Source organism: Pelodiscus sinensis, chromosome 3 (genome assembly GCF_052426305.1).
Source record: "Pelodiscus sinensis isolate ZL-2025 chromosome 3, ASM5242630v1, whole genome shotgun sequence".
Classification (NCBI taxonomy): Eukaryota; Metazoa; Chordata; order Testudines; family Trionychidae; genus Pelodiscus; species Pelodiscus sinensis.
This window is the reverse complement of record NC_143054.1, coordinates 182,132,501-182,157,422: the sequence shown is the minus strand read 5'-3', so window position 1 is coordinate 182,157,422 and position 24,922 is coordinate 182,132,501. Positions and strand designations below refer to the sequence as shown.

The 24,922-nt window shown below is 40.6% G+C and overlaps 1 protein-coding gene across 4 annotated transcripts in view; it reads left to right on the top strand.

Annotated features, from left to right (window-relative positions):
• BCL11A (BCL11 transcription factor A) overlaps window positions 1-24,922 on the top strand; it is a 106,052-nt gene that overhangs the window by 65,684 nt on the left and 15,446 nt on the right. For all 4 annotated transcript variants that reach the window (XM_075925528.2, XM_006122154.5, XM_014573141.4 and 1 more), the window contains one exon: window positions 24,241-24,922. This exon is cut by the window's right edge. In XM_075925528.2, the coding sequence (XP_075781643.1) occupies window positions 24,241-24,922 (682 nt within the window). The remainder of the gene's footprint in view (window positions 1-24,240) is intronic.

Sequence of the window (24,922 nt, the reverse complement as noted above, 5' to 3'; positions counted from 1 at the left end):
TTTAAACCTCATTCCACGAGGAGTAAGGGACATTTCAGAATAGGGGATTATTTCAAAATTGACTCAAAATAAGCTACGTGTAGTTTATTTCGAACTACGGGTGCAGTGTAGACATGCCCCTAATGTGTCTGTTTTTTTTTTCACATCTACAGAATGTGGAGAGCACTGCTCACATAGCTATTTTGAGGCTTAATTAAAGGTCATTTATAAAGTACATTGAGGTCCTTGGATGCAAGGTACTCTGAGGTGCAAATTCTCAGTATTAATATTATTATTAATTTATTATTATTATTTCAGAAATAATATTGGGCACCCACAAATGAACCACAGATGTTATACTGTAGTTTTTCAAAACCTGTGAACACAGCACTTGATAGGCAAATGGTGGAACTGAAACTAAGCCATCTCCTTTTAGAAGTGTTCATTTCTTTTATACTTGGGGAGAGGCAAAATGGTCTGTGAAGGGATTGCTTGTTTATTGTGGCAGTCCATATGATAAGGTTTATAGGAATAACATTGATTGTAAGCTTTCAGGTACAGGAACTGTTATTTTCTTATTTAGATATGCAACGTCTATCTCAGTGGGGCCCTGATCCTTGACAGGGCTTCTAAGCATTACTGTCATGCAAATAAAGAATAGTAACAATTAGTAACCTGAAGTATTCCTAAAATGCTGGCCGTGGTGAAGTTATTGACTTCACTGGGGGGCCAGGGTTTTCTCATTTGTCTCTGATCTGATTGTGTAGTGATGCCTCTCATACTGATCCTCACAAGGCTATTCCCAGACAGCAATGTTACCCGTGGGAATGTATTCTCCATTAGGGAAGACAGCTCTCCAGTTTCCACAGAAACAGAGTATTAGGCTTATACTATTTTTTTTCCTGCACATTACATTGGTGACCTTCTCCATCTTAAGCACCAGACAAGACTTCCAGCTTCAGAGGCACTGAGTGGCTGGAATTCCACTGAAATTAGTGGACTGCCCCTGTTTATCAAGGCAGCTCCCAGGACAGGGTGGGAAGTGGGGGTACAAGGCATTTGTCTCATACCTGGTTTTCAGATGGGGCCTTGCATAGTCCTTAAGCGATCTGTGCTTTTGGATGGAAAGCAGGCTGCCTCTCACCATTAGCTCACAGAGGATCCAGCAATGGGCAGTGACATAGAGAGAGGTGTGAACACTTCCCTCATTCTAGGACAGCCCTGGTTTCCTCTGTTCAGGGCCTGGCATGGCAGGTTACAGTCCCTCCAGGTAGTTACAGAAAGAATCCCTCTCCCTCCATGCTTCATTCAGTGGGAGTGGCCTAGAAGGGTTGTGTGTTTTGGTGAGACAGGAGTGAGTAAGGAGTTGAGGGTGGGGAGGCATGTAGGGGTTGTGAATAAATAGTGTTTGTGCACGTGTGTGAGTGAGCTGCCTGGGATGTGTGTCTGAGGAGTGTTGTGAATGGAACATGTGCAGTGTGGGGAGTGTGTGAATGAACCCTGTGTAGGGGCTTTATCAGTGGACGTCCTGTGTGGGGATGGTTGTGTGGGAGGAGCCTGGGAGGCATCAACCTAGATGGCATCTGCTGTGAGACATGAAGGGGGTAGAGAATGAATGAAGTGTCAAAAGGAGGCCAAAAAAAACCCAACCCCCTGACTCACTTTGTCTTTTTTTGGTGCAGAATATACACCTCCGGGAGTAGGACAGGAACAGCTAATTGGTATGTCAAATAGAGGTGACCCAGTGTTCTGAGAGAAATAGGGTGTTCTTTTTTAACATTTCTTACCATGTTTGAAATTAGCAACAATCCTCCCTGGTACGCTTTCTTGGATATTCCCTCCTCATGCGTGTAGCAGAGGCTCAGCCCTGCCCAATTTGCTGATTCCAGGGATACCTATGGACTTTTGCCTCTGTACTGTCACTAGACAGCCTGATGCTCTGTGGTCAGTATGCAGTACAGCTCCTTAAGGACTTGGAGCCCCTGGGGGAAGCCAAGGAGAGCCTTCTGTGAAGCTGGTGGAAGGAGGTGGCTCTCTCTTACTCCTCCAGCTGCGTTTCTTATGTTCCCTAGGTGTGAGATGCAGATTCTGATCCCCTTACTCTCACTTAGTAGCGCCTTCATCTTCAAGTTGCTCTGTTGAGGGTGCGTCTACATTGCACCGTAGCTCGAAATAAGATACGCAATAGCTTAATTTCAAAATAACCCGCTATTCCAAAACGTCCCTTACTCCTCATGGAATGAGGTTTACAGGGACGTCGGAATTGCGAGCACTTATATTTTGAAATAATGGACTTGCCGTGCAGATGCAGGATAACTATTTCAGGATACTCCAGTATCCCAAAATAGTGTTGCAGTGTAGACATACCACTGGAGTGTTGTAATGTGGGCCAGTTGGATAACATGAAAGATTGTACAATTAATCTATATTTTTGTTTTCTGGTGCTACCTATTACTAGTATCTAACCGCTGGCTACTAATAAGAATGGCCATACTGGCTTAGACCAAAAGTCTCTCTAGCCCAGTATCCTGTCTTCTCACAGTGGAAAGTGCCAGGTGCCCCAGAGGGAATGAACAGTGCAGAGAATCATCAAGTGTTCCATCCCCAGTCACCCATTTCCCGCTTCCGGCAAACGGTGGCTAGGAACACCATCCCTACCTATCTTGGCTAATAGCCATTGATGGACCTGTCTGCCATGAAATTATCTAATTATTTTTTTAACTCTGTTTCGTGTTGGCTTTCACAGCAGCCTCTGACAAGGAGTTCCACATGTTGACAATGCATTATGTAAAAAAAATACTTCATTTTGTTTGTTTTAAACTTGCTGCTTATTAATTTCATTTGTGGAACCCTACTTATTAAGTTATGAGAAGGAGTAAATAACTTTTCCTCATTTACTTTCTCCACTCCAGTCATGATTTTATAGACCTCTATCATATCTGGACTTAGTTGTCTCTTTTCAAAACTGAAAAATCTCTCCTCATATGGAAGCTGTCCCATACACATCATTTTCTTGTTGCTCTTTTGTGAACCTTTTCCAGTTCCAATATATCTTTTTTGAGATAGGGTGACCACATTTTCATGCAGTATTCAAGATGTGGAGGCATGCCACAGATTTATATAGAAACAAAATGATATTTTCTGTCTTATGATCTGTCCCATTACTAATGATTTCCTGCATTCTGTTAGCATTTTTGACTGTTGCTGCACATTGAGTGAATGAGAACTGTTCACATTCACTCCAAGATCTCTCTCTTGAGTGGTAAAAGCTAATTTAATTCCCCTTATTTTCTATGTATATTTGGGATTCATGAATATGCTAGACAGCACTGGTACAGCAGTACAGACCCTCTGGGGGCACCACTATTTATTTCACTCCATTCTGAAAACTGCTTATTTATCCCTAGCTGTTGTTTCCTATCTTTTAACTAGTTACCAGTCCATGAAAGGACTTTGGTCACAGACCTTTTCAAAGGCTTTTTGAAAATCTAAGTACACTATGTCCACTGAATTCCCCTATGTCCACAGGTTTGTTGACCCCCCCTCAGGGAATTCTAGTTGACTGGATTTTTCCTATAACAAAATGCTTATCCTGGTAAAAAAAATGGGTCTCTCTACAGTCTATATCAGATGCATAAAAAGTCCTTATTTTCATTTTATTCTTCCGCACTAGTAAAATCTTAAGCCATGCCTAACACCAGTCCTCTAGTTATTCTTCAAGTGATGGCCCCTATTGTATTCCTTTGAGGGTTATGTGCATGTGCCCAGAACCTGAGCTTTTGGGAATGGTATGTACCTATTTTCCTGGCCTCATGATAGCCAAAACTTTGTTTCCCACCATAGAGGAGTTTTTCAAACTAATGGGCTGTAATCATCCATGGTGTAACTCCATTGATTAACACTCCTCCCCAAACGTATCCACATGGAAAAATGTCTTTTATTCAATAGGGAATGTCTACATAGCAGTGTCATTTTGGAATAATGCCAAGTATTCCCATATAATGTAGTTCGTATCTACACAGCAAGCCCGTTATTTCAAAATAAATTTGAAATAATGGGCTTCTTACTTTGACTTCTGTAAACCTCACTGTATGAGGAGTAAGGAAAGGCAGGGGAAGAGTGCTCTATTTCGATATAAGTGCTGTGTAGACAGTGCCAAAAGTTGAAATAAGCTAGTTCGACTTAAGCTACGCAATTGACCTAGGTCAAGTTGTGGAGTTTATTTTGTGTTTATCCCTGCTATGTAGACATACCCTAGGAAAACATACACTTCCATGAACTACCAGGTCCAGAGTTGGTAGTGGTGTATTCTGACTTCAGTCACCATAGCCTCTGATAGAAGATTCTCTTTGGCAAAATGCCTGCAAGATACCATCTGCTGAGATGCAGGGAGAGGGCACTGAAGACAAGTAAGACCTTAAAGGGAGTCACTGACTGGAGAGGGGGCCAGAGGCTATGCTGATTAAGCACATCTCTTCAATAGTCTCTTCCATAGAGGATCTCTGGCGCCATCAGTGTATTTTAAAGCTGTTTTCCCGTAACAACAGCCTCATGGGAGAGATCTCAGCTTATTGTCCCTTGGAGAAAATCCCTGGGGGCTGCAGGGAGCCTGGGTGTGTAGGTTACACCTCTCTGCTTCATCTGGCTACTAAGTGAATACATTTTGGATCTTCTGCAAGATGTTTTTACTGCTTGCCAAATCTGCTAGGAACAGGATATTTGGATTGGGTTGTAAAAATTATTGCCACTAAAACCAGTTAAATCTATCTGTACATCACAACAAAAGTTTTGGCTATGAGAACAGCAAGAGTGGGTCCAGCTTGCAATATATTAATGTATGTATGTATATATGACATTTGAGTTAAAAGGGGAAAGATCAGACAACACATTTATTTCGAAAGGCTGGGGTAACGTAGAGATCTATGTGAAATCATTGCCGAATTATATTAGTGATGGAAATATCTATTAGATCATCTCATCCATTTCTCTGCTAATGCTGCAGTGTCCCCAAAGGTCAATTTTCTAGTGTCTGCCACTGATTTCATCTTGTGACTATCGCATGTCACACAGCCATGGGAGTTTTACCACGACTTTCAACTTTATTTCTTGTATTTCCATAGAGAGGTTTTAAATTTGTTGTTGTTAAGAAAGGTTTCCTCCAGCTTTGCATTTCAGTCTCTCCGCACTTGCGTCTAAGAGTCAAATCAGTAACTGCTCGTGTGTGCCATAAAGATGCACATTGAAAGAGTTGTAAAAAAAAACCCCTCAAGTACCTGCATGAACAAGGAACTCTGCCCTGTTGGGCCCCAGAGGGAGTGGCGTATTGACGGCCAGCAGGTGCTGTGGGAGAACTTTGTGTTGGTTTGTGTCCAAGCAACCCCTTTCCTGACAAGGTGTGGTTATCTAACTGGGCAAGGAGCAACTCCCCAGACTCACTCTGTGGTCAGCAGTGAGGCACGCTTTGGAGCTTTTGTGCTCGTTTATGTAAATACAATTTATACAAATATGTCTTTGCTTCATCTTGAAAGTATTTTGACAGCTTCATCAAGGCTGATCCTTCATAAAGGCTACAATAGGAAGAGCTGCTTTAGGGCCCAATGTCACACCCACTCATAAAAATGAGCCTAATTCACCGTCACCCTGCACCTTGTGTGGTCATTTATGCAAGGTGGACACGATATGCTACCACTCTGCTTGACAGCTGCTTTGCATGAACACACGAGAACAGTGAATTGGGCCCAAAAGGAGCAGAACAAGGACTGTGCATGAGCAATAGATTATTTTCCGAGTTACAGGCCTTTTCTATTTTAATAAGTTTACAGTAACAATTAGATTGTGCCCTAGATGAGTCACATGACAGATTTCGTTATCTAAAAATCCAAGCAGCCAGCATGCATGCACACATGTGTGCATGCATGCACAAAGAACAAATAAAGAAATCTGAAGCTCTTATTGCCTTCAGTGGAACCAGGACTGGCCCCTTAGCTTTTGTTTACTTGTGTGTATAATTTAACACTGAACTCACCAGTTGTTTCTGCACTTAGAGAAACCCATCAACAGTTCACTCCTGGGCTAAGAAATTAGTACGCCGAGCCTTTTGTGTGTCTGATTTATGACCTCCCCCCTCTGCAAATGTGGTCTGCAATAAAAAACATGGACTCAATCTCGGTGCAGGTGCAGCCTCTGATACCTGCTGTAGAAATCAGGAAGCAAAAATCAAAAAAAGGTTTCTGTTCCACAATTGCTGCAGTTTCAATGCTAGCGAGTCAGTCTCCGTAAAACACTTCCCTTTCTCATGAGTGCTGCTCGGTGAGATTTTTAAATAAACGAGTACCATGAGGTTTGGGCTAAATGTGACACCCACTAAGAAAAAAATTGAAATTAATGCTATTTATAGTGGGATGCGAATGCCGATTTCATCAGCTTTTGTTTCATGCAAGGAAACTGAGTATAGGAGTACAGTCACCTTACTTGTAACTTCTTGCTTAAGCTGGCAGTCGGGATTGAATTCCCTGACACTGTAAAAGTCTGGACAACCCTGCCAGCTCGTGGAAGGTCAGTCCAACAACTGTCACACGGAAAGCATCAAAAGCATGAGCTGTCGATAGTGACCTGCATTTGCAGAAAATCTGAGGGCTTTCTAATTAACTGAGGATCTCTAAATTAGAGTAAAGCCACTTGACAAGCCCCCTCATATGCCTTAAGTGTCAAGGCGCAGATAATCATTACATCTAACAAGCTTCTGATTTTTAACAGTAGCTATGAGACTAAATCAGCTCCTAATGGCTCCGTTTCACAATGTTCCAGTGCATTTTTCATCTCTTGCACTCTGAATTTATATTCTTTGTTCCCTGCTCAAATATTCTGGTGCTTTTTCCTAATTTCAGGCTTTGCCTCACAATGGCTCCACTTCTCTTAGGCAGCTCATTTACTTGTCATTTCTCACATATGAGCATCCATGTTGGTTAGTCATGATTCTTCTCAATCAGTACATTTCACAGATTCACTCCATCCCTCTACCCCACAGTGTACATTGGAAGGGCTGCAGAGCTGATGTCATTCTGCAATTAAAATAAAAAAAGAAAAGTAGACTCAGGCACCTGTCTTGTAAAATCTGAGATATAGATTTACTTTTAACCCTCAAAAATTGGGTATCTGTAGATCTGCTGGATTCTGATCTCATTTGCTCTGCTTTTACAGGGGTGTAACTCCATTTACTTCAGCAGTGGCATTGCTCCTGATTTACACCAATTTAAGGGAACTCAGGCTCAGTCAGGCCTGGAGAGCCTGAGCTTCTCCTTTCAACTTTATTCATAGTCTGCTAAGAGGATAAATATTTAAACTGGCTCCACTGTGGACTCTGGGATAGCTGTGTAGAAAGCAATGGGGAGAACTTGCTGCTGACGTGGTTATGTAACTCCCATCACTGGTAATGAGACAGACATGCAGAAAGATGGCAGGCTAGACTCCTGTGTAAGGAGCAATAAAGAGCAGATAAATACCCTTCAGGAAAGGAGAGAGAGTTAATGAACAATTCTTTGGGAACTCTCTGCATGTGTTTCTATTCACAACTTATTCATGTCCTTGTAATTACTGAAATAAAATACACATCTCAATGCCTACTTTTTCTTTTAAAACTTTCAAAAGTAATCAAATCCCGAAGTGCATATTGTCCTCCAGTTGCTTGATCAGTAAATCAGACTTTTGCCATTTATCTGCAAAAGTTAAATTTAAAGCATCCTCAACTGTAGTGTTTGAAAGAGGAACATTTGTTTCTGTGGGTACTGTGCCAATCAATAATCTTCCAGTTTGACTCAGCTATCAATTATTGCCGCAATTATTTATCTAGTTGGATATTTAAAATGTCATCAGAAAGAGATGATTACATATTCCAGAAAGCAAGGCACTGTATAATCAGATGAACTGCAGCCAGTTAAATGTAGAGTGGTACTAACTTGTCCTTCAAAGCTGAATTCTGCAGCCACAAGTGAAACAACAGCTTTCTGCACCGTTGTAAGGAAACAGTTCTTAACCTTGGAACACTGAATGTTATTGGGGTCACATAATACTCAGATAGAGGAGACCTTGCAAGCCAGGAATTTGAATCAGCCTTACTGACATAAAGAACCATTTTTGGTGTGTTTTAATTGGATTTCATCTGCAAATCTATAAATAAGAAATTTTTCTCTTTATCTTCCTTTCTGTGACTTTACACTCCTGAAGCACTAAATTTTCAAATGCCCCTTTTGTGTTCCTCAGCTGAATATATGGTAAATATTCTGTGTGCCGTGAAAATGCAGTAAAGCTATAGAAATCCCTTCATTCTCACATTCCCCAAACCTAGGTATTCTGAATGCTATATCATTTGCAACTTCAAGGATTCTTATATTACAAAGAGGAGGCAGAGTAGTTTAAACAAGACTATAGAACTTGATATCTTTTGTCCTATTTTCAAAGAAAAAAATTAACAACTATCCTAATGCTCTGTTGTGAAAGTACAAAACCAGGTTCTGTAAGGGTCAGGTGCAACCCCCATTCTAATTGCAGTTTCTTTAGTGACATAGAACTTGTTGAAGGACATAATAAAGTTTTTCCTTCCTAATAGCTGGTCTAGGGAGAGAAATTATGGGGTCCTGCAGAGCTCTGGCTAAGATGTCCCAGTTTGTCAGAGAATGCCTGAGTATACCTGAATTAGTGGAGTCAATTGTTGCCTGAATGAACTGTTTAGTGAGGGAGGAAACTGAAGCAAAGCAGGAGCATTACAAGAGTGAAGAGGAATTGAGGGGATTTGTTTGGGAATATAGTACAGAAGAGATTGAGAAGATGGGGAGGGTCCCAAAGAATAACGGCTTTATGCCCAAAATCGTGATGCTGACCCTTAATTAGAATGATGATCTACAGAAGCAAGCCTAATCTAGTCTGAAAAAAATTAAATCAACATTATTCTAAGGTGAGCATTTTACTGTAAAACATTGGCACTGAGAACATTAGCCAGTTTCTCCTGCCTTTAACTTCTGCATTTCCACATCAAAAGCTATGTATGGGACACATGCAGCCCACTTAATTAGCCTCAGTAACATGAGTCCAACAATTAACAGGTACTTCTGCTGTTATATATATCTCTTGGTTTATGTTATTTCTACTCCATCTGATGAAAAATGGGTTTTACCCACAAAAGCTCATTATTCTTAATATTTTGGTTAGTCTCTAAGGGCATGTCTACAGTAGGAAATGATTTAGAAATAACTTATTTTTTGAAATAACAACTCCCAAAATAACTATTTCAAAATAAGCTAATTCCCCAAGGAAAGCAGGAGCATAGATTTTGAAATAACCAGCCCATTATTTCAAAATAACTCCCTAGTGTAGACCAAGGCTCACTAGTGTAGGCTAAGGTGCCACAGGACTACTCGTTTCTTTGGGTAAATTGAGCTATACAGGTTGTTTGAGCAGCACCAAGACTTGTTTCTATATTTCTCCCCACTGTATGTCACCCTTGTCAGTTCAGGTCACAATACACATCTCTCCAGCCTAGGTGACACTGTGACTTTTGCAGCCTCAGTGGAACACTGCGCGGCACCTGTCAGAGGCATTCCAGGCAAGGGAAGATGTAGCATGGGCATACACCCATGTTAGCTTTATCCTAGCAAGGATGGGGAGCAATAGCAGTGAATACATGTTTAGCATGAATTTCAGCATGGGCTAGCATCCCAAGTGTGTATTCAGGGTCCCTGGCAGTTTTGCACCTGGGAACTTGCTCATGCCAAAGTCCACACTGCCACAGTTATGCTACTAGTGTTATCCGCACTAAGTATCTCAAAGCTATGTGGCTATATTTGCCTCTGCAACAATTATACCTTCATTTGCTATGTAGACATAGCCATAGTTGTGGAATGCTCAGACATTCAGCACCCTGTCCCCAGAAGTGGCAACTACTATACTATAGATACAGTGGGTACTCTCCTTAGTTTTGGCTCCAGTACTAGCAGGTGCCAAAGGACAATGTTGTCCTGGCCAAGACCACCATGCAAGCCTTGCCTTGCAATCAGGTAGTACAAGCAGCAATATTCTATCTGCCTCCTGAGTGAGTGTTTTGGGCTAAATTAATCGCAGGTGTAACTCCATTAACATAATATACTAGGGATAAATGTATTCTGTAATGTTGACTAACAAAATGTAGTGTGCCATGCAACTCTGTGCTTTAAGAATGTAATACAAAAAAGTCTGTTCATACTTGAAATAACTTACACTTATTTAACAGAATCTTGGATGATGTTAGAGAAATAGAGAATGACATGGAAAGTATTGCAGTGCATTATCTATAAAACATAAATAAAGGCAATACGGGATGGATGCTACTTGATTTACTCCAGTGTGCTTACTCCAAGTCACTCTAACGGTGGTATGAACATTCCATCTCCCAGGGATCAGAGTTTGAGTGGTTTCAAAACGTCATTGCAGTTTGATTTCTCTGGGAGTGTCCAATCTATTGCATTAGCAATTTCTCATAGAATTTAATTGGGTCGTAAAGCATCAGTAGTTATGCTCAGTAATACAAAATTATGTGACTATGCTGATTCTGTATTTGTAGAAGATACTTTGTTACATAGATAGTATATGGGTTATTTAAAATAAAATAACATTAGCAATTTCAAAACAAAATGATGTAAAGGTTGGGATGTAACCCCTTAGAAGCAAGGGGATATGGAATATGGGACTTAACCCTTTAGAAGCAAAGGCTAGACATCTAGATCTGTCTTTCCCTATGTGTTGTGCTGAGATGTTGCTGAGGTGAAAAAATATAGCATGTTCTATAGCATGCTCTGGGCAAAACCACTGTGAGTGAGGGAACGGCATGAAAACAAGAATAAGTATCCTGTTTTCGTGAGTTAACTCAAACCGATAGGACCAAATTTACTTGGGGCTGTCACTGTGCATCTACACTGGTGAGTGCAAACGGGCTCTTGTATGCACACTCCAGGACATCTTGTCCATTTGCACTTGTAGAATGCAGTTTGCTGTGTATGAGAAACAAGAGCTTTAACATGGCTATGGTTACCCCTTTTTACTCCTGGCCAAAAATGTAGCCCATTTAATTTTATGATCAATTTATGTAGTCCTCCCCTTGACGTCAATGAGAGATCTGTTTTCTTACAATTATTTGTATTATAGTAGCAGCTAGAGGTCCTAACTGTGATCAGGTTTGTGCTGGAGGCTGTAATAGATAATCCTCCTTCTGAAGAGCCTGTGCTCTAAGAGGACAAAAGAAGGAAGAGTAATGAGCCTTGCCCAATGTCACATAACAGGTGAATTGCAGAGTCAGAATTAGAACCCACATCTTTTTCATACATGTCCAAACGCTAGCCACTAAACCATACTGCCTCTCAATTGAAGGCTGTTGAAGTTAGCTGCTTGCATAATTTTAACATGCATTTTTATGCTTTTTTGGCCCCTTCCTGGTATGCAGAGCCAGTACTGCTGCTATTAGAAGAGAAGAAAAGAATAAAAAGGAAAAAATGGGGGAGAGGGGCTGCCAGAAAGAAAAATAGGAAACAATTCATCATATAGGGATATGAAAATGAGCAAAATTATTTGGAACTTCTCTGTAACCATATAATCACACTGTGTTTAAAAAGTGAATTATTAACTTGATTGTCCCTAACGGCCATTGGGTAAATACGCAATTATGGACTGTTGACACAGGGTATTGTTTACTGCATAATCGGGTGACTGCTTTGAAGGAGCTTTGATGCTCTGTTGGGTCATGGCTTACCTGAGACTTCTTAGTTGATGGGTCATTGACCTGACAGACCTTAATGACTTCTGAAGGAGAATGTATCTGTCTATCCTGTATACATCTAGCTAGTGGAGTGTTAGTTAAGGCAGTCTGGGTGCCACTTCTTTTTAAAAGTCCGTTAATTCAAAGTTATAACATTTTTAAGGAAAAACAAAACCTATATTGGGAAAACTTAGACACTGCAACAGTAATTCTCATTTTTGTCTTTTTAAATAGCAAAAGTGATCAGATGGCATTAGGGACAATGGGCGCAGTCCCAGAAAATCCTTACTCATGCGAGTCATCCCATTAAAGTCAGTTGGAAGAAAGCTGGAACAGAATATGTACATCAGGGTTTGATCACTTTGTGATTTTTTTTTAGAAGTCGTGGGCCAGATTGTAACAATAATGAGTTCTGCTTACAGATCCGATGGTACAATGTAGTCCAGTATAAGACTCCGTGGTTTATATTTTAAATGAATGGGAGTGAATATGTTGAAGTCAGTCTGTCTTTGTATATTATTTATATTTCTCTGTGACCTTTGTATGTAAGTACCAACTACTTACACTGGCTGGATCTCATTTGTCTGAGAAGTTTCTTTTACAATTTATTTCAAAGCTGAATTTTAAGAATCAAATTATTGCCCGAATCCACCAACTGCAATTTGCGTCCATTTGCTGGTAATCAAAAAGTGACAGATTTCCACCCCCAAGTTTTAAAAAACACAAAATCACTTCCAGACTGGTATGTTACTTGCCAAGTTGGAGCCTGAAGCAGGGTTTTTTTTGGTGTGGCCAAATAATAATCGCCTTGAAAATGGTGACAGACATTGAGGTCAGGCCAGTATGACTGGCAGCCTTACGATGCTCCTGAGGGACAGCAGAAGCCATCTCCTTTTTGCCAAGTGCTACAACTCAAGCCAGAGATCAGTTTCAATTCTGGTCTTTGTGTAAAATTAGGTTTTATTAGATTAAAAAAAAAAGAGTAAGAAAAAATATAAAGTTCTGTATTTTGATACTAGAAATAAAATATCCACCCACAAACTTTCCATTTTCCCTGGAAGGACCTGATCCTACGCTCATTGGAATGGACAGGAGTCTTTCCACTGACTCAAAGGGCATTGGCTCAGGTCCAAAATTAAATGTATGCTGTTTTAAGCAGCTTTTCCCCATTGTGAGGTGTAAACATGGGTTATGTTTCATGTGAAAAGAATTCTGATTTTTCTCTCGCAGCAGCTTTACACTAGTGTTTCTCTATTGACTTCACTGATGTTACGTCTGATGCAGGGCTTATTCCAAATCCCACTGAGCGGATGCCTTCCCATTACCTTCAGTGGGCTTTGGATCAGGAACTTGTGATTGTGGAGCTTAGAAGAGAAGCAGGGCCATTCACTTTATCGTTAATTAGATGTCCATTGAGCTCTTGCCCTTTGCTCTTTGATAATGCTGTGTAGTTTATTCTTTTGAAAGGAGGAGGGGGGGGGGGAGGGGAGCATACATAATATTTACTCCTTTTCCTAGCCTTTTTCTTCCAAATAACCCCCATTTTCCTTTCCAGGCTCATTTTCCTTTCCTGTGGCAGGCGACAGGTTCTCTTTTCCTGTGGCCTTCCCAATAATGCTGCTGTTGTCTAACTTTAAATAGTAAACCTTATCAAACTGCAGCCTGACTACATAGCCACACCCTTTTAACTTACAAGCTGTCAGCCTCTTCCCCTGCAGAAAGAATGTGTGTTAGCTATAAGGGCTGCACCTTCAATGGGCAGATGTCTGCTTTCCCCGGACAAAAGTAAAAGGCAGGGGAGTCCAGGAAAACAGACTTGTAGCTGCTTGAACTATTGGTGCTTGGGTGTTTATTGGATTGACTTTACAGTTCTCTCTTTGGATATTTATTCTTCAGGGAGTCATGTTACTGCAAGTAGCATCCTGTCTGGTTTGTGTTCCCATTCCACAAAGAAGGAATAAAAGGCACACACTTTTCCACCTGTGGCCTGTAAGCCTGTTTTTTTCCTCCTAATGAATGAGTAGTAGTTGTTCAGCAGCACAAGTGAAAGGCACAGAAATGCCATAGTGATAGGCGTGGCAGAGGAATCAGAACGGAATATAATAGTAATACTTTAGGCTCTGTATGAGAGAAGGTCAAGTAATACTGTCATCAGGAAATGTAAAGAGATACAATCAGTCTCTAAGTAATATTTTTTTAAAATATGAAATCCTTTTCTACTAAGTTAGCTTTCCAGATATTAAATAGAAAGATAATTACTACCATTATTTGCTTTTAAAATAATTTTTGCTGCTTGTGTTTTTCAGTTTGGACACTGAAAATAAAATATCTGTAAAGCTTGTCAAAATTTTTCACACAAAAAGATTTTTTTGAGAGTCAAAAATGCCCCTTTTAAGAATGAAATATTTTGCAAACAATTATTTAATTATCAAAATACGTTTTTGAGATGCTTCCCGCAATACCTTTCTTGAAATTTTCCTTTAAAACATTTTAGAAGTTTTTCATTTCACAAAATCTTGATTTCTACTAAGAAGAAGTTAGTTTCAGACAATTAAACATTTCAGTAATGGTTTTTGTGAAGACATCAATTAAATAAGGATAAAACAGATCCTGGAAAGGTGTATGAAAATAAAAAGGCGACGCTATTTTGGGCCCTACAAAATGCAACAGCTTTCAGATTTTAACATTTTGCTCAAACTTGTTGTTCTTCAGTCATCTTTGCTGCTCATTTTCACACTTGTTTATAATTAGTTTCTACTGGACATTACTTTCCTATTGTAGGAGTTTATATATATATACATACGCTGCAGAAACTGAACTTGGTTTCATTCTGATCTGGTGTAGGGATGTTAAGTATGGGTTAATTGAATAGTCGATTGACCTCATGAATTCTTATCAGTTACTTGATTATTCTATAGTCCCTGGGAGTGGGGCTGGCAGCCAGTGTGCTCCAGCCCTACTCTGGAAGAGCCTGCTGCTACTCCACACTACCGTCTCTTTATCAGAGGAAGCAGCATGGGTTGACAAGCAGGAGCGGGTCTGCAAGGGGAGCCAGTTTAAAAACCAGCTCCCTTCGTGGACCAGCTGCTGGCCAGCCTGCTAAAATAATTACCGGCAGGAAGTGGGGGAATGCGTGTCGTTTATAGCATTAACCTATAAGCTTTTGCTTATTGGTTAATTGGTTAATCGACTATACTATCACATCCCTAATCTGCTGTATAATTTTCTCATGTGTCTTACTTGTGTTCTTCCTTTAACATTTAATGATGATGATGATAATAGGCATGATTCACTGCTCTGTTACACCAATGTTGACGTCAATGGACTCACAATGGTAAAACAGTGTAGTGAATCAGGCCCAATATTTACTAAAGGCCCACCTGCCAAAGAAAACAAAGTACTATATAGAAATTATAAATAGATACATTTACAGAAAAATGACCGACCCAGTCCCCAACCTCTCCAACAAAATAAAATTTACCACCAAAACCCACAGCCACTTATAATCCATTTATGATGGGCCTTCTCAATTGTAAAGAAAATAAACAGTATTCAGTTAGCTAAGGGAAAAGATTTATTGAACAATCACAGTTTTCCTCATCTAAGTCAATGATGTTAACTATCAGGTCATGTATGAAAGGTGGTGTATGAAATATGGGTATTTTCCCCTTAGTGGTTGCAAATAGAAGTAGGTTGCAGAAGACTCAGAGAAGTATGTATACACTGCTTTTGAGATCATGCCTTCCAGCCCGGATAAGCTGACACGCACTAGCTCCACTCCAGCTAGCATGGTAAAAATAGCAGCTTGGATGTGTCATCGTGGACTGATTACCTGAAGTCGGTCCCAGAGGGGCAGGCAGGCAGGCTTGTACTAGGACAGCTAGACTGTGTCATCTCTATGCTGCATTGTCCACACACCATTGCTTTTAGCGAGTGAGTGTATGTCTGGGGGGCATGGTCCCCATTTGTAGTGTAAACATAACCAGACTGAGCAGAACTGTCTTCAGTCTCTGTTAGCTTCCTGTATTCCAGTAGTTTCAGTTCTGAAGTTTTAGTAGAGGGCATTTCAACAATGCACATTTCCAAAGGGAAAAAAATCTTTGACAGGCCAGATGGAGAAGAGATGAATCAAGTACAAGTGGTAACAATTAACTCTGTTTTCCCTCCACCCTCTTAAATACTGTAATGATCCAAAATTTATCAGCCTAAAAGCAAGCAATCATTTGATATTAAAGCAAAATAAAGCAATTCTGGTTTAAGTTCAGACTATTCCTCGAATAATTTTTTGTGAAGAGGGCTGGGGGGTGGAAAGCATTTGTTATAATTTTCACATACTCAAGTCTCAGTAATATTTTATTTTTTTTGCATGTCCGGTAACAAAAGATACATGTGATCTATGCAGGAGCCTAGCAGAGCAACAAACTATGAAAGGAACCATGTCCTTTAACCCTGGTTTTGCTTGGCAACTGTACATTTTACAAAGAGAAGAAGATATATTTGCACTAAAGATCCCACCATTGGGCTCAAGAACTTTCATGTGCTTGTGCATTTCTGTGTGCTTCATTTGGTGGGTGCTCATTGCTTTCTGGAAATGAAGCCCTGTCAAAGTGTCTTCAGTCAGGCACCGAAAATTGAACCCCCATCCTGTAAGGTCATTGCAGATAAACTAAATGAATGTTTTGTATCAGTCATTATGGCTGAGGACATAAGGGACATTCCTAAACCTGAGCCTTTCCTTTTTTGGTGTTAAATCTGGGAACTCTTTCAGATTGATGTGTCTTTAGAGGAGGTTTTAGAATAAACTGATAAACTAAACACTAAGAAGTCACCAGAACCAGATGGCACTCACCCAAGAGTTCTGAAATTGCAGAATTACTAACTGTGGTTAGTAACCTATCCTTTAAATCATCTTCTGTACCTAATGATTGGAGGATAGCTAATGTGATGCCAATTTTTAAAAAGGGCGCTAGAGATGATCCTTGCAATTACAGGCTGGAAGTCTAACCTCAGCACCGGGCAAATTGGTTGAAACTTTAGTTAAGAACAGAATTATCAGACAAATAGATGAACATAATTTGTTAGGAAAAAGTCAACATGGTTTCTGTAAAGCTGGGGTGGGCGATAATTTTTGAAGGGGGGGCCACTTCAGGAATTTCTGAAGAGGTTGTGGGCCATCCCAGAAAGGGCAGGGCCTTGGGTGAAAGAAGCAGGTTCAGGAGACTTCACTGCCCACTGACCTTGATTGGCCTTGGAGCGGAGGAGCACATGAAGTCTTAGCCCCCCTCCCTGCCCTCGCCCTGCCAAGGGCATGCAGCACTTGGAGAGAACTGCTGGCTGTTTTGAACGGCTGGCAATTCCTTCTGGTGCTGTGCATCCCTGGTGGGGAGAGGGGACTTTGTGCGCTACCCTGTCTCCAGGTCTCGATTGGTCTGGGTGCAGGGGAGTGGCAGGGAGCCTCTTACTGCCTCTTTATAAATCTATGGTATGCCCACATCTTGAATACTGTGTGCAGATGTGGTCGCCTCATTTTAAAAAAGATATCTTGCCATTGTTCAGAAAAGGTAAACAAAAAAAATTAGGGGTTTGGAACGGCTGCCGTATGAGGAGAGATTAAAAAGACTGGGACTTTTCAGCTTAGAAAAGAGGAGAATAAAGGGGGAGCATATGATACAAGTGGGGTTACCAGATGGCTTAAAAAAATCCCTTGATCTCAGATGTGGGGGACGGACCGGCCGAGAGCAGGTTGTGGGGCGTGGGACTGGCCAGGGGAGAACCGGCCGACGGGAAGCAGGGCTGGCTGGGAGGGGGTCGGAGGTAGTGTGAGCGTGTCTACCAGCCAGGCAGTACGCAACTACGTACTTATACTCCTGATAATAATAAATCTTACTTAATTAGAAAATACTGGACATTTATGTGTCCGGTATTTTCTCAATTTCTTTCCCGGACAGAAAGCTCAAATACCGGACTGTGTGGTTCAAAACCGGACACCTGGCAACCCTAGAGACAAGTCTATAAAATCATGGCTGGTGAGGATAAAGTAAATAAGGAAAAGTTAAAATTACTTGTTTCCATAACTCAAGAACTAGGAGTCACCAAATGAAATTAATAGGCAGCAAGAAACTAACAGAAGAAAGTATTTCTTTACACACTGTGGAACTCGGTACCAGAGGATGTGAAGTCCAGGAATTTAACAGTGTTTGTAAAAGATCAAGATAAATTAATGGAGGTTAGGTTCATCAATAGCTATTAGTCAGGATGGGTAGAGATTGTATCCCTAGCCTCTATTTGTCAGAAGCTGGGAATGGGTGACAGGGTAGCGATCATTTGATGATTACCTGTTCTGTTCACTCCCTCTGGTGCACCTAGCATTGGCCACTGACAGATGACAAGATACTGAGCTAGCTGGACTTTTGGTCTGATCCAGGATGATTGTTCTTATTTTCTTATGTTTTCTCTCCAAAAAACACATCCTAATTTTGAAAAACTGAGACCACAATATTTACGCTGTTTTTTTCTTTTCTTAATCCCTCCCCTGCAACCAACCATAGCAACAGAGGATCATTCACTGCATCGATGGGGTCTGATCTTCTACAGTTTAACACCCTTCCACTTATTCTTTAGAGTTGGGAAATTTGGGCGCTGTCCCAATGATCACAGCAGACCAAATTGTGATCTCATTTACACCAGTGTATAAGGAGTGTGGTGGTGCTACTTCAGATTCCTGCCATTATCCTGAGAGGTGCTGAGGACAAGTCCCACTGAGGCCTGGGTGTTTAGCACATCTCAGGGAGATAGAAAAGAATAATTTCCCCTAGATTCATGGGTGGATCCCAAGTCTACCAGGTTTCTGCAGCACCCCCTTGCTTTAGTCTTCAACCGTTTTGTGCCAGGCTGAATGCAGGTCCTGGCAGAGATGTACATTGTCTCTTCTGGCACTCAGAGCAAATCCCCTCACTGCAATACCCCTTCCTGGCCTGTCTCCATGGTTGAAGAACCTCAGGTAGCCCCAGTTGCAGTGGAGAATGAAGTGGAACTGTTATTCTTTTAGGAGCCAGCAGCTTAGTTGGCACTAAAAAGTTAAGGCAACCCAGTTACATTGATTGGCGTGTGGAAAATCCACTCTTCTGTGTGACGTAGTTAATCTAATCCCTGCTGTAGAGTGCAGAATTCTTTGAGGAAGGTGCTTTAGTGTTTCAGGTGTTGACAAGTGCTCATAGTCAGTGTGAATTCACAAAGCCCCAAATGTTTTGGGGGCTAGAACTACTGCTTCTTCCACAAAAGGGCAGACCCTCCCAACAAGGAAGGTAATTCTGGAAGGGGAAACATTGCTGAGGTGACCTCTGTGTGCACTCCCCGCCCCCCGGGATGGTAGTTGATGAGGCACAGTGAAATGGCTCTCCTCCTAGGTTTGTGGAAATGCCGGACCTATTGGTAGCAACTCATTTTAAACCTCTCAGAATTTTAGCGCCTCCAAAACGTGGTCCATCTGGAGCTGGTAGATTTGCCATTGGCTTCCCCAGGATTTGTCCAAGGGGAATGTCCGTGTCTGTAAATGGAATGCTTTACAATGTCCCCTGGCACATGGACCGAGGCTTGGATTTTTTCTCCTATAGGGCAAAAATGGAATAGAATGTAGCCAGCTCATATGATTCCCTATCTTACGATGTGTATTGTGTCCCTGTTCAGTGCTGTAATTTGGGGTCCCACAAACAAACTTCTGCATAATGGATGTGGAACCCCTCCAGTCAGATCTATAGGACCCCAAATTTGTCATTTCATTGTTACGACTCACAAAATGTCCAGGAATGCATATGCCCAGTGATAAGCTCTTCTGGATTTAGCTTTTACTTTTAAGAACTGACGGAAGAGCTTCCCAAGCCCACTGGCATTTACACACATATTATTCCATTACTTACTTGGCAATGGAAGCATTCATATGCCTAGCTCCAGAATGATTTTTTTTTAGAAGTGGCATCTAACTGACAGCTTCTCTTCCCAGCTGGCCTCTTCCCCAGCTCTTTGTCTGGCTTCACTGCTGGTGGCTGTGGACATGCCTATAGGTCTGGTTTAGAGTCAACTATATTGTGTTTCCGGATGTCAGCTTTCTCTGACTCATGTAGCAATGTAATGTGAAGAAGAAGAAATGTCTTTTTTTTTAATTAAAAAGCTCTGTTTAGTGCTAAAAGAAAACGTGCCTTCATATCTTATTGAGTAAATATGTGGACTGCCTTTAGAGGCACTCAAAAGCCAATATACATTCTATTCACTTGTTAACTTTTTTCAGATCAGGAGTTTAAATCTGTCACCCACCCATTCCCCGGTTAAATCACCTCTTTATTTTTTGAGGGTAAGGACTGAAGTTTTGTGATTACTTTGGGGTGTGCGTGGAACTCTTATTTTAGAAATGCTAAGTCCTGTTCTATGAAAGTGCAATGCAATTTCTTCAGATCTCTAGCTAATGATTTGCTGAATGAGATGTAAAATAAATCTGCAGTTGTCTTCAAGTAGACTATTCATTTAGCATGTATCTAAAGAAATTGGGCCAGGGATATTATTGGGCCAGGATTAGATTTAGTCCGTTATTTTTATTTTTTTATGTAGAATCCCTGCTTTACAGTAATTCTCCTAGTTATGGGACAGGGAAGTTATCACTGAACAGTGTCGCAGTCAGCCACAGAACCACAGAACAATGCAGTGTATGGTGCCGTTTGCATCTGTGCAGCATGTCATGCTGACCTGTCCTCTATACTGATGCAGCAGTTTGATGTAACCCTCACAAAACAGTATCAAAGCAGCCTACCATGATTATTTTGTGATTTTCTGCAACTCCCTTGTCCATAAATGCTCCACTGAGATGGCTCACTTGCACAACATCCCCAAACCCAGGGGTTTAGTACAGGATCGCCAATAATATGCATGGCATGAGGGGCATAGAGCCCGGAGGTGGATCTAAGCACTAAGAGAATCCCACATTGTGATACCCTTACCTTAGGGCATTTCAATGAATGGAGAACTTTAGTAGCGTGACTGAACCCCATATGTTTTGGAACTGCAGGACTGGGGCCTGATTGATTCCATCTGCAGTTTTGGCTTGCCAGGGGTGTGTAAAATCAAGGGTTTGGCCTGACTTGTCTATTTACATTGTTATTTCTAGGCCTTGATTCTGCCATCCTTATTAAGAATGTGTAGTACTGAACCCTTCAGCTAATCTCACTAAGAATGACGTAAGGTGCTGCTTGGTGTGAATAAAATCGGGCCAATGATTATGGGAAAAGGCTCAAGGTTCTGCCTCTACTCCTACTGAAGTCAGTAGGAGTTTTGTCATTGACTTCAATGGGAGCATCATGGAGTCCAAAAACAGAAGCTTAGCCTGACCCTAGAGTCAGAAACTGGGGACTTCTGAAAAACCAGGGATTTCTGTGCCCAGAATGTGATGGTTTAAATGCAACTCTCATCCTTTGGTGGTAGTATGTGTATTATTGCCATAATGCTTATAGTTTGGCAAGCCCACATCAGACTGGAACATATCTCTCTGTGGTAATATGGTCAGTCAATAGCCTTCATTATTAATCAAGCACTAATAGACAAATTAGAAAGTGTGTTTCTTCAAAGCAGGAGGTAAATCACTGGTGGACTTTAACTGTTTCCGTGCTTTGTCTTTTATAGAGCTCCACTGAAAATGTTAGATTGGTTAAGATTAGACAAGTGATGTAAATAAGCAATACTTTCAATTTAAATTATTATCCTGATTACAAAACATGAATGGTGAATTGAAAACTTGTTTTTCTTCAAAGCAAATGAAGAATAATATTACATTTTACACTTCAGTAAATCAATGTAGCCCTAATTTTGCCATGCAGGAAATCAATTCGAGTCTTTATAAGAGTCGAAGATGTTATGAACAAAGTAATTTTGCAAATGATGGCAAGTAACACATTTATTGATGACTGTACTTTCGGAATTTAGAAATTCTGAGCACTAGAATTTAATACACTGCACTGGAAGGAGCTGAGTGAAATACAGATTATATGGTGAAATTGTAATGCATCGTTTGCTATTAGTGGACTGGTAATAATTACCAGTTTCAAAGCAGCTTTTTCCATGTAATCTTTAGTCTCAGTCATAACAGCCCTTCTCATTGACATTATGATTACACTAGCTGCCCTTATGATCTAGCATATCTAGTTGATGGGAATACTAAAATATGATAGTGAAAACTGTATGTTGTATCCTCATTATAAGATAAAATGCCATTTTCTTTGACCTAATATATAAAATAGAGAAGCAGGGTAGCATTACATTGTTAGCATACTGTAGCTTGATCATGTAGCTTGTGGTACGTTGTTAAAAACTTCCACTTTATAACAGCAAAATAAATGAAATTTTCACATTTAAGTCTTTATGAGCACAGGAATGTGAAAGTCCAATTGAATTTGGTTCTATTTCCAAAAGGTTTAAATATTTATCTTATGCCTGTATTCACGGCACATGCTAAACAGTGAAATGCATTTTATTCAAATGCTGGCTCCAACTGAAGAATGAAATGTTAAATATTATTCCAAAGACTTTTTTAGAGACTAAAGTGTTACATGCCTGCTTTCAGTGGTTGAATCTCTTTTTACTCATCCAATTCAGATTGTCAGACTGAATGTATAATAATAGAAGCACCTGAAGGCACCAGGAAAAAATGGCTATGGGTCACTATAGCCAGAACTATAAGCTTCCTGTCTGTCATATTCACAAATCATTATTCAATACATTATATAATGAAAATATCCTTATAATGCTTTTTCTTTTCTTTTTCTTTGAAGTAAGGAGAAAAACAAGAAGGTTGCTGATAAGATGATACTAATGTTGAAATTTTCTGTCCAAATTTTTCTGTGCTCCCTCTCTCCCCCTCCACATTAAGCAACTGTTTGAAACCTAATTTAGGCATCTACCATCTAATTTTGTGAAGAAGCTTTACCCACGAGTGGGTTATACTGAGTGAGATTATAAATGCATCGTCAAGTAAATTATAGGTCAGATCAGGTGTACATTATGCCGTCAAATACCATTGTAATCCTGGATTGTTTTGGAAGGTTGTTATATTTTTGTTCCTGAGGAGACCCCAAGAGCTTTTGTTTTTAAATCACTAACTAGCAACTCTATGGTTATGTCTATACAGCAATGTTATTTCTGAATAACTAACGTTATTTCCGAAATAACATAGTCTGTGTCTACACACAAGAAGTTATTTCGACATAATGTCAAAATAATATTGAGCTGGAGGACTGCTTACTCCAACTCCTGTAACCCTCATTGTACGAGGAGTAAGGGAAGTTGGGGGAAAAATTCTCTCTCTGGAAATAACTGCTGTGTAGACAGCGCCAAAAGTCGAAATAAGCTATTTCAACTTAAGCTATGCAATTGACACAGCTCGCCCTGCTGTGTAGACGTGTCCTATAAGAACTGTCAGATTGGACTGAACATTAATTTTTGTTCTCATTTTCATTCTAATTTCAGTTATCAGTGAAAAATACTCTGGTCAAACGAGAATATTTTTTAAATGACAGCATTCAATAAAATGATACTTGCCTCCCCCATATTTAATATGATCTCTTGCCTAGGACTTTCCAAAAGTCATTCATTTCCTTTGTTTTGCACTATATTTTGTTGTGGCTGCTCTCTAGTGCCATTATTAGTTAGCATTTTGTTTAGTTTATTTATTAGTCACTTGTTCTTTCATAATGTCCGGGTTATCTCTGAAAATAATTGATCATGAATTAGAGTTAGCTAGCTACTTGCCAAAGTGGCATTTACCATCCTCAGATTCTTTTCAGGGCAAGAGAAATAATGTGACTCCCACAGGGCGTGCATCCAGGTCTCTTGGCGACTGTCCAGATATTTTACTAGCTGAACCGCATCTTTCTATTTCTTCATCTTCCTTTTGTCTTTTTTTCTTTCCTACTTAAGATGAAGCTCTGCTAAGGGCATGAGATGTTGTCTAATTTTCTACACATTGTTAGTTTCTCAGTATAATGAGGAGGAGGATAATCTAACATTTCTCATCTTTCTTAGTTATCGTTGCACTTTGGGCTGCCTCCTTGAACCCCTGTATATGTTTTTGCATATTACCTTTCATAAAATTATTTTAATGATTTTTTTCATTTTAAATATTAGCGAGGTAAGATCAAGGTATCTGTGGAGCCATAATTAGAATGAATTTATTGAATCATCTTTTTGATGGCTCTTTAACATTGTTACCTGTTCTCATACTCTTCTGTTTGTTAGGGAAGGAAAAAAAAGGCAGGAAGCCAGCTCAGATGTGATATGGTTAAATGTTCAGGCTTCCCTCCCTCATTAGTTAGATTTTTGTTTCTCCACTTCAGATTTAATGTTAGGGAAAAGAAAGATTAGAAAGAAAAAAGCCCAACAACCATCAATGATTGATAAGCCATTCAGTGATTAAACATTTATGTTGCTGTTGTATTATTTTGCAGGTAAAGATGAGCCCAGCAGCTACACGTGTACAACTTGTAAACAGCCTTTCAACAGTGCATGGTTTCTCTTGCAACACGCACAGAACACTCACGGATTAAGAATCTACTTAGAAAGCGAGCATGGAAGTCCCCTGACACCGCGGGTTGGTATCCCATCAGGACTAGGTGCAGAATGTCCTTCACAGCCGCCACTCCATGGAATTCATATTGCAGACAATAATCCTTTTAACCTTCTAAGAATACCTGGGTCAGTATCAAGAGAGGCTTCAGGTCTTGGAGAAGGGCGTTTCCCACCCACACCTCCTTTGTTTAGCCCTCCCCCCAGACATCATTTGGATCCACACCGCATAGAACGCCTGGGTGCCGAAGAAATGGCTCTTGCAACCCATCACCCTAGTGCCTTTGACAGGGTGCTGCGACTGAACCCCATGGCTATGGAGCCACCAGCTATGGATTTCTCCAGGAGACTTAGAGAGTTAGCTGGTAACACCTCCAGTCCACCATTGTCACCAAGCCGGCCCAGCCCTATGCAAAGGTTACTGCAACCATTCCAGCCAGGCAGTAAGCCACCATTTCTGGCAACACCTCCCCTTCCGCCTCTTCAGTCAGCCCCTCCTTCTTCCCAGCCTCCAATTAAATCCAAGTCTTGTGAATTTTGTGGGAAAACGTTCAAGTTTCAGAG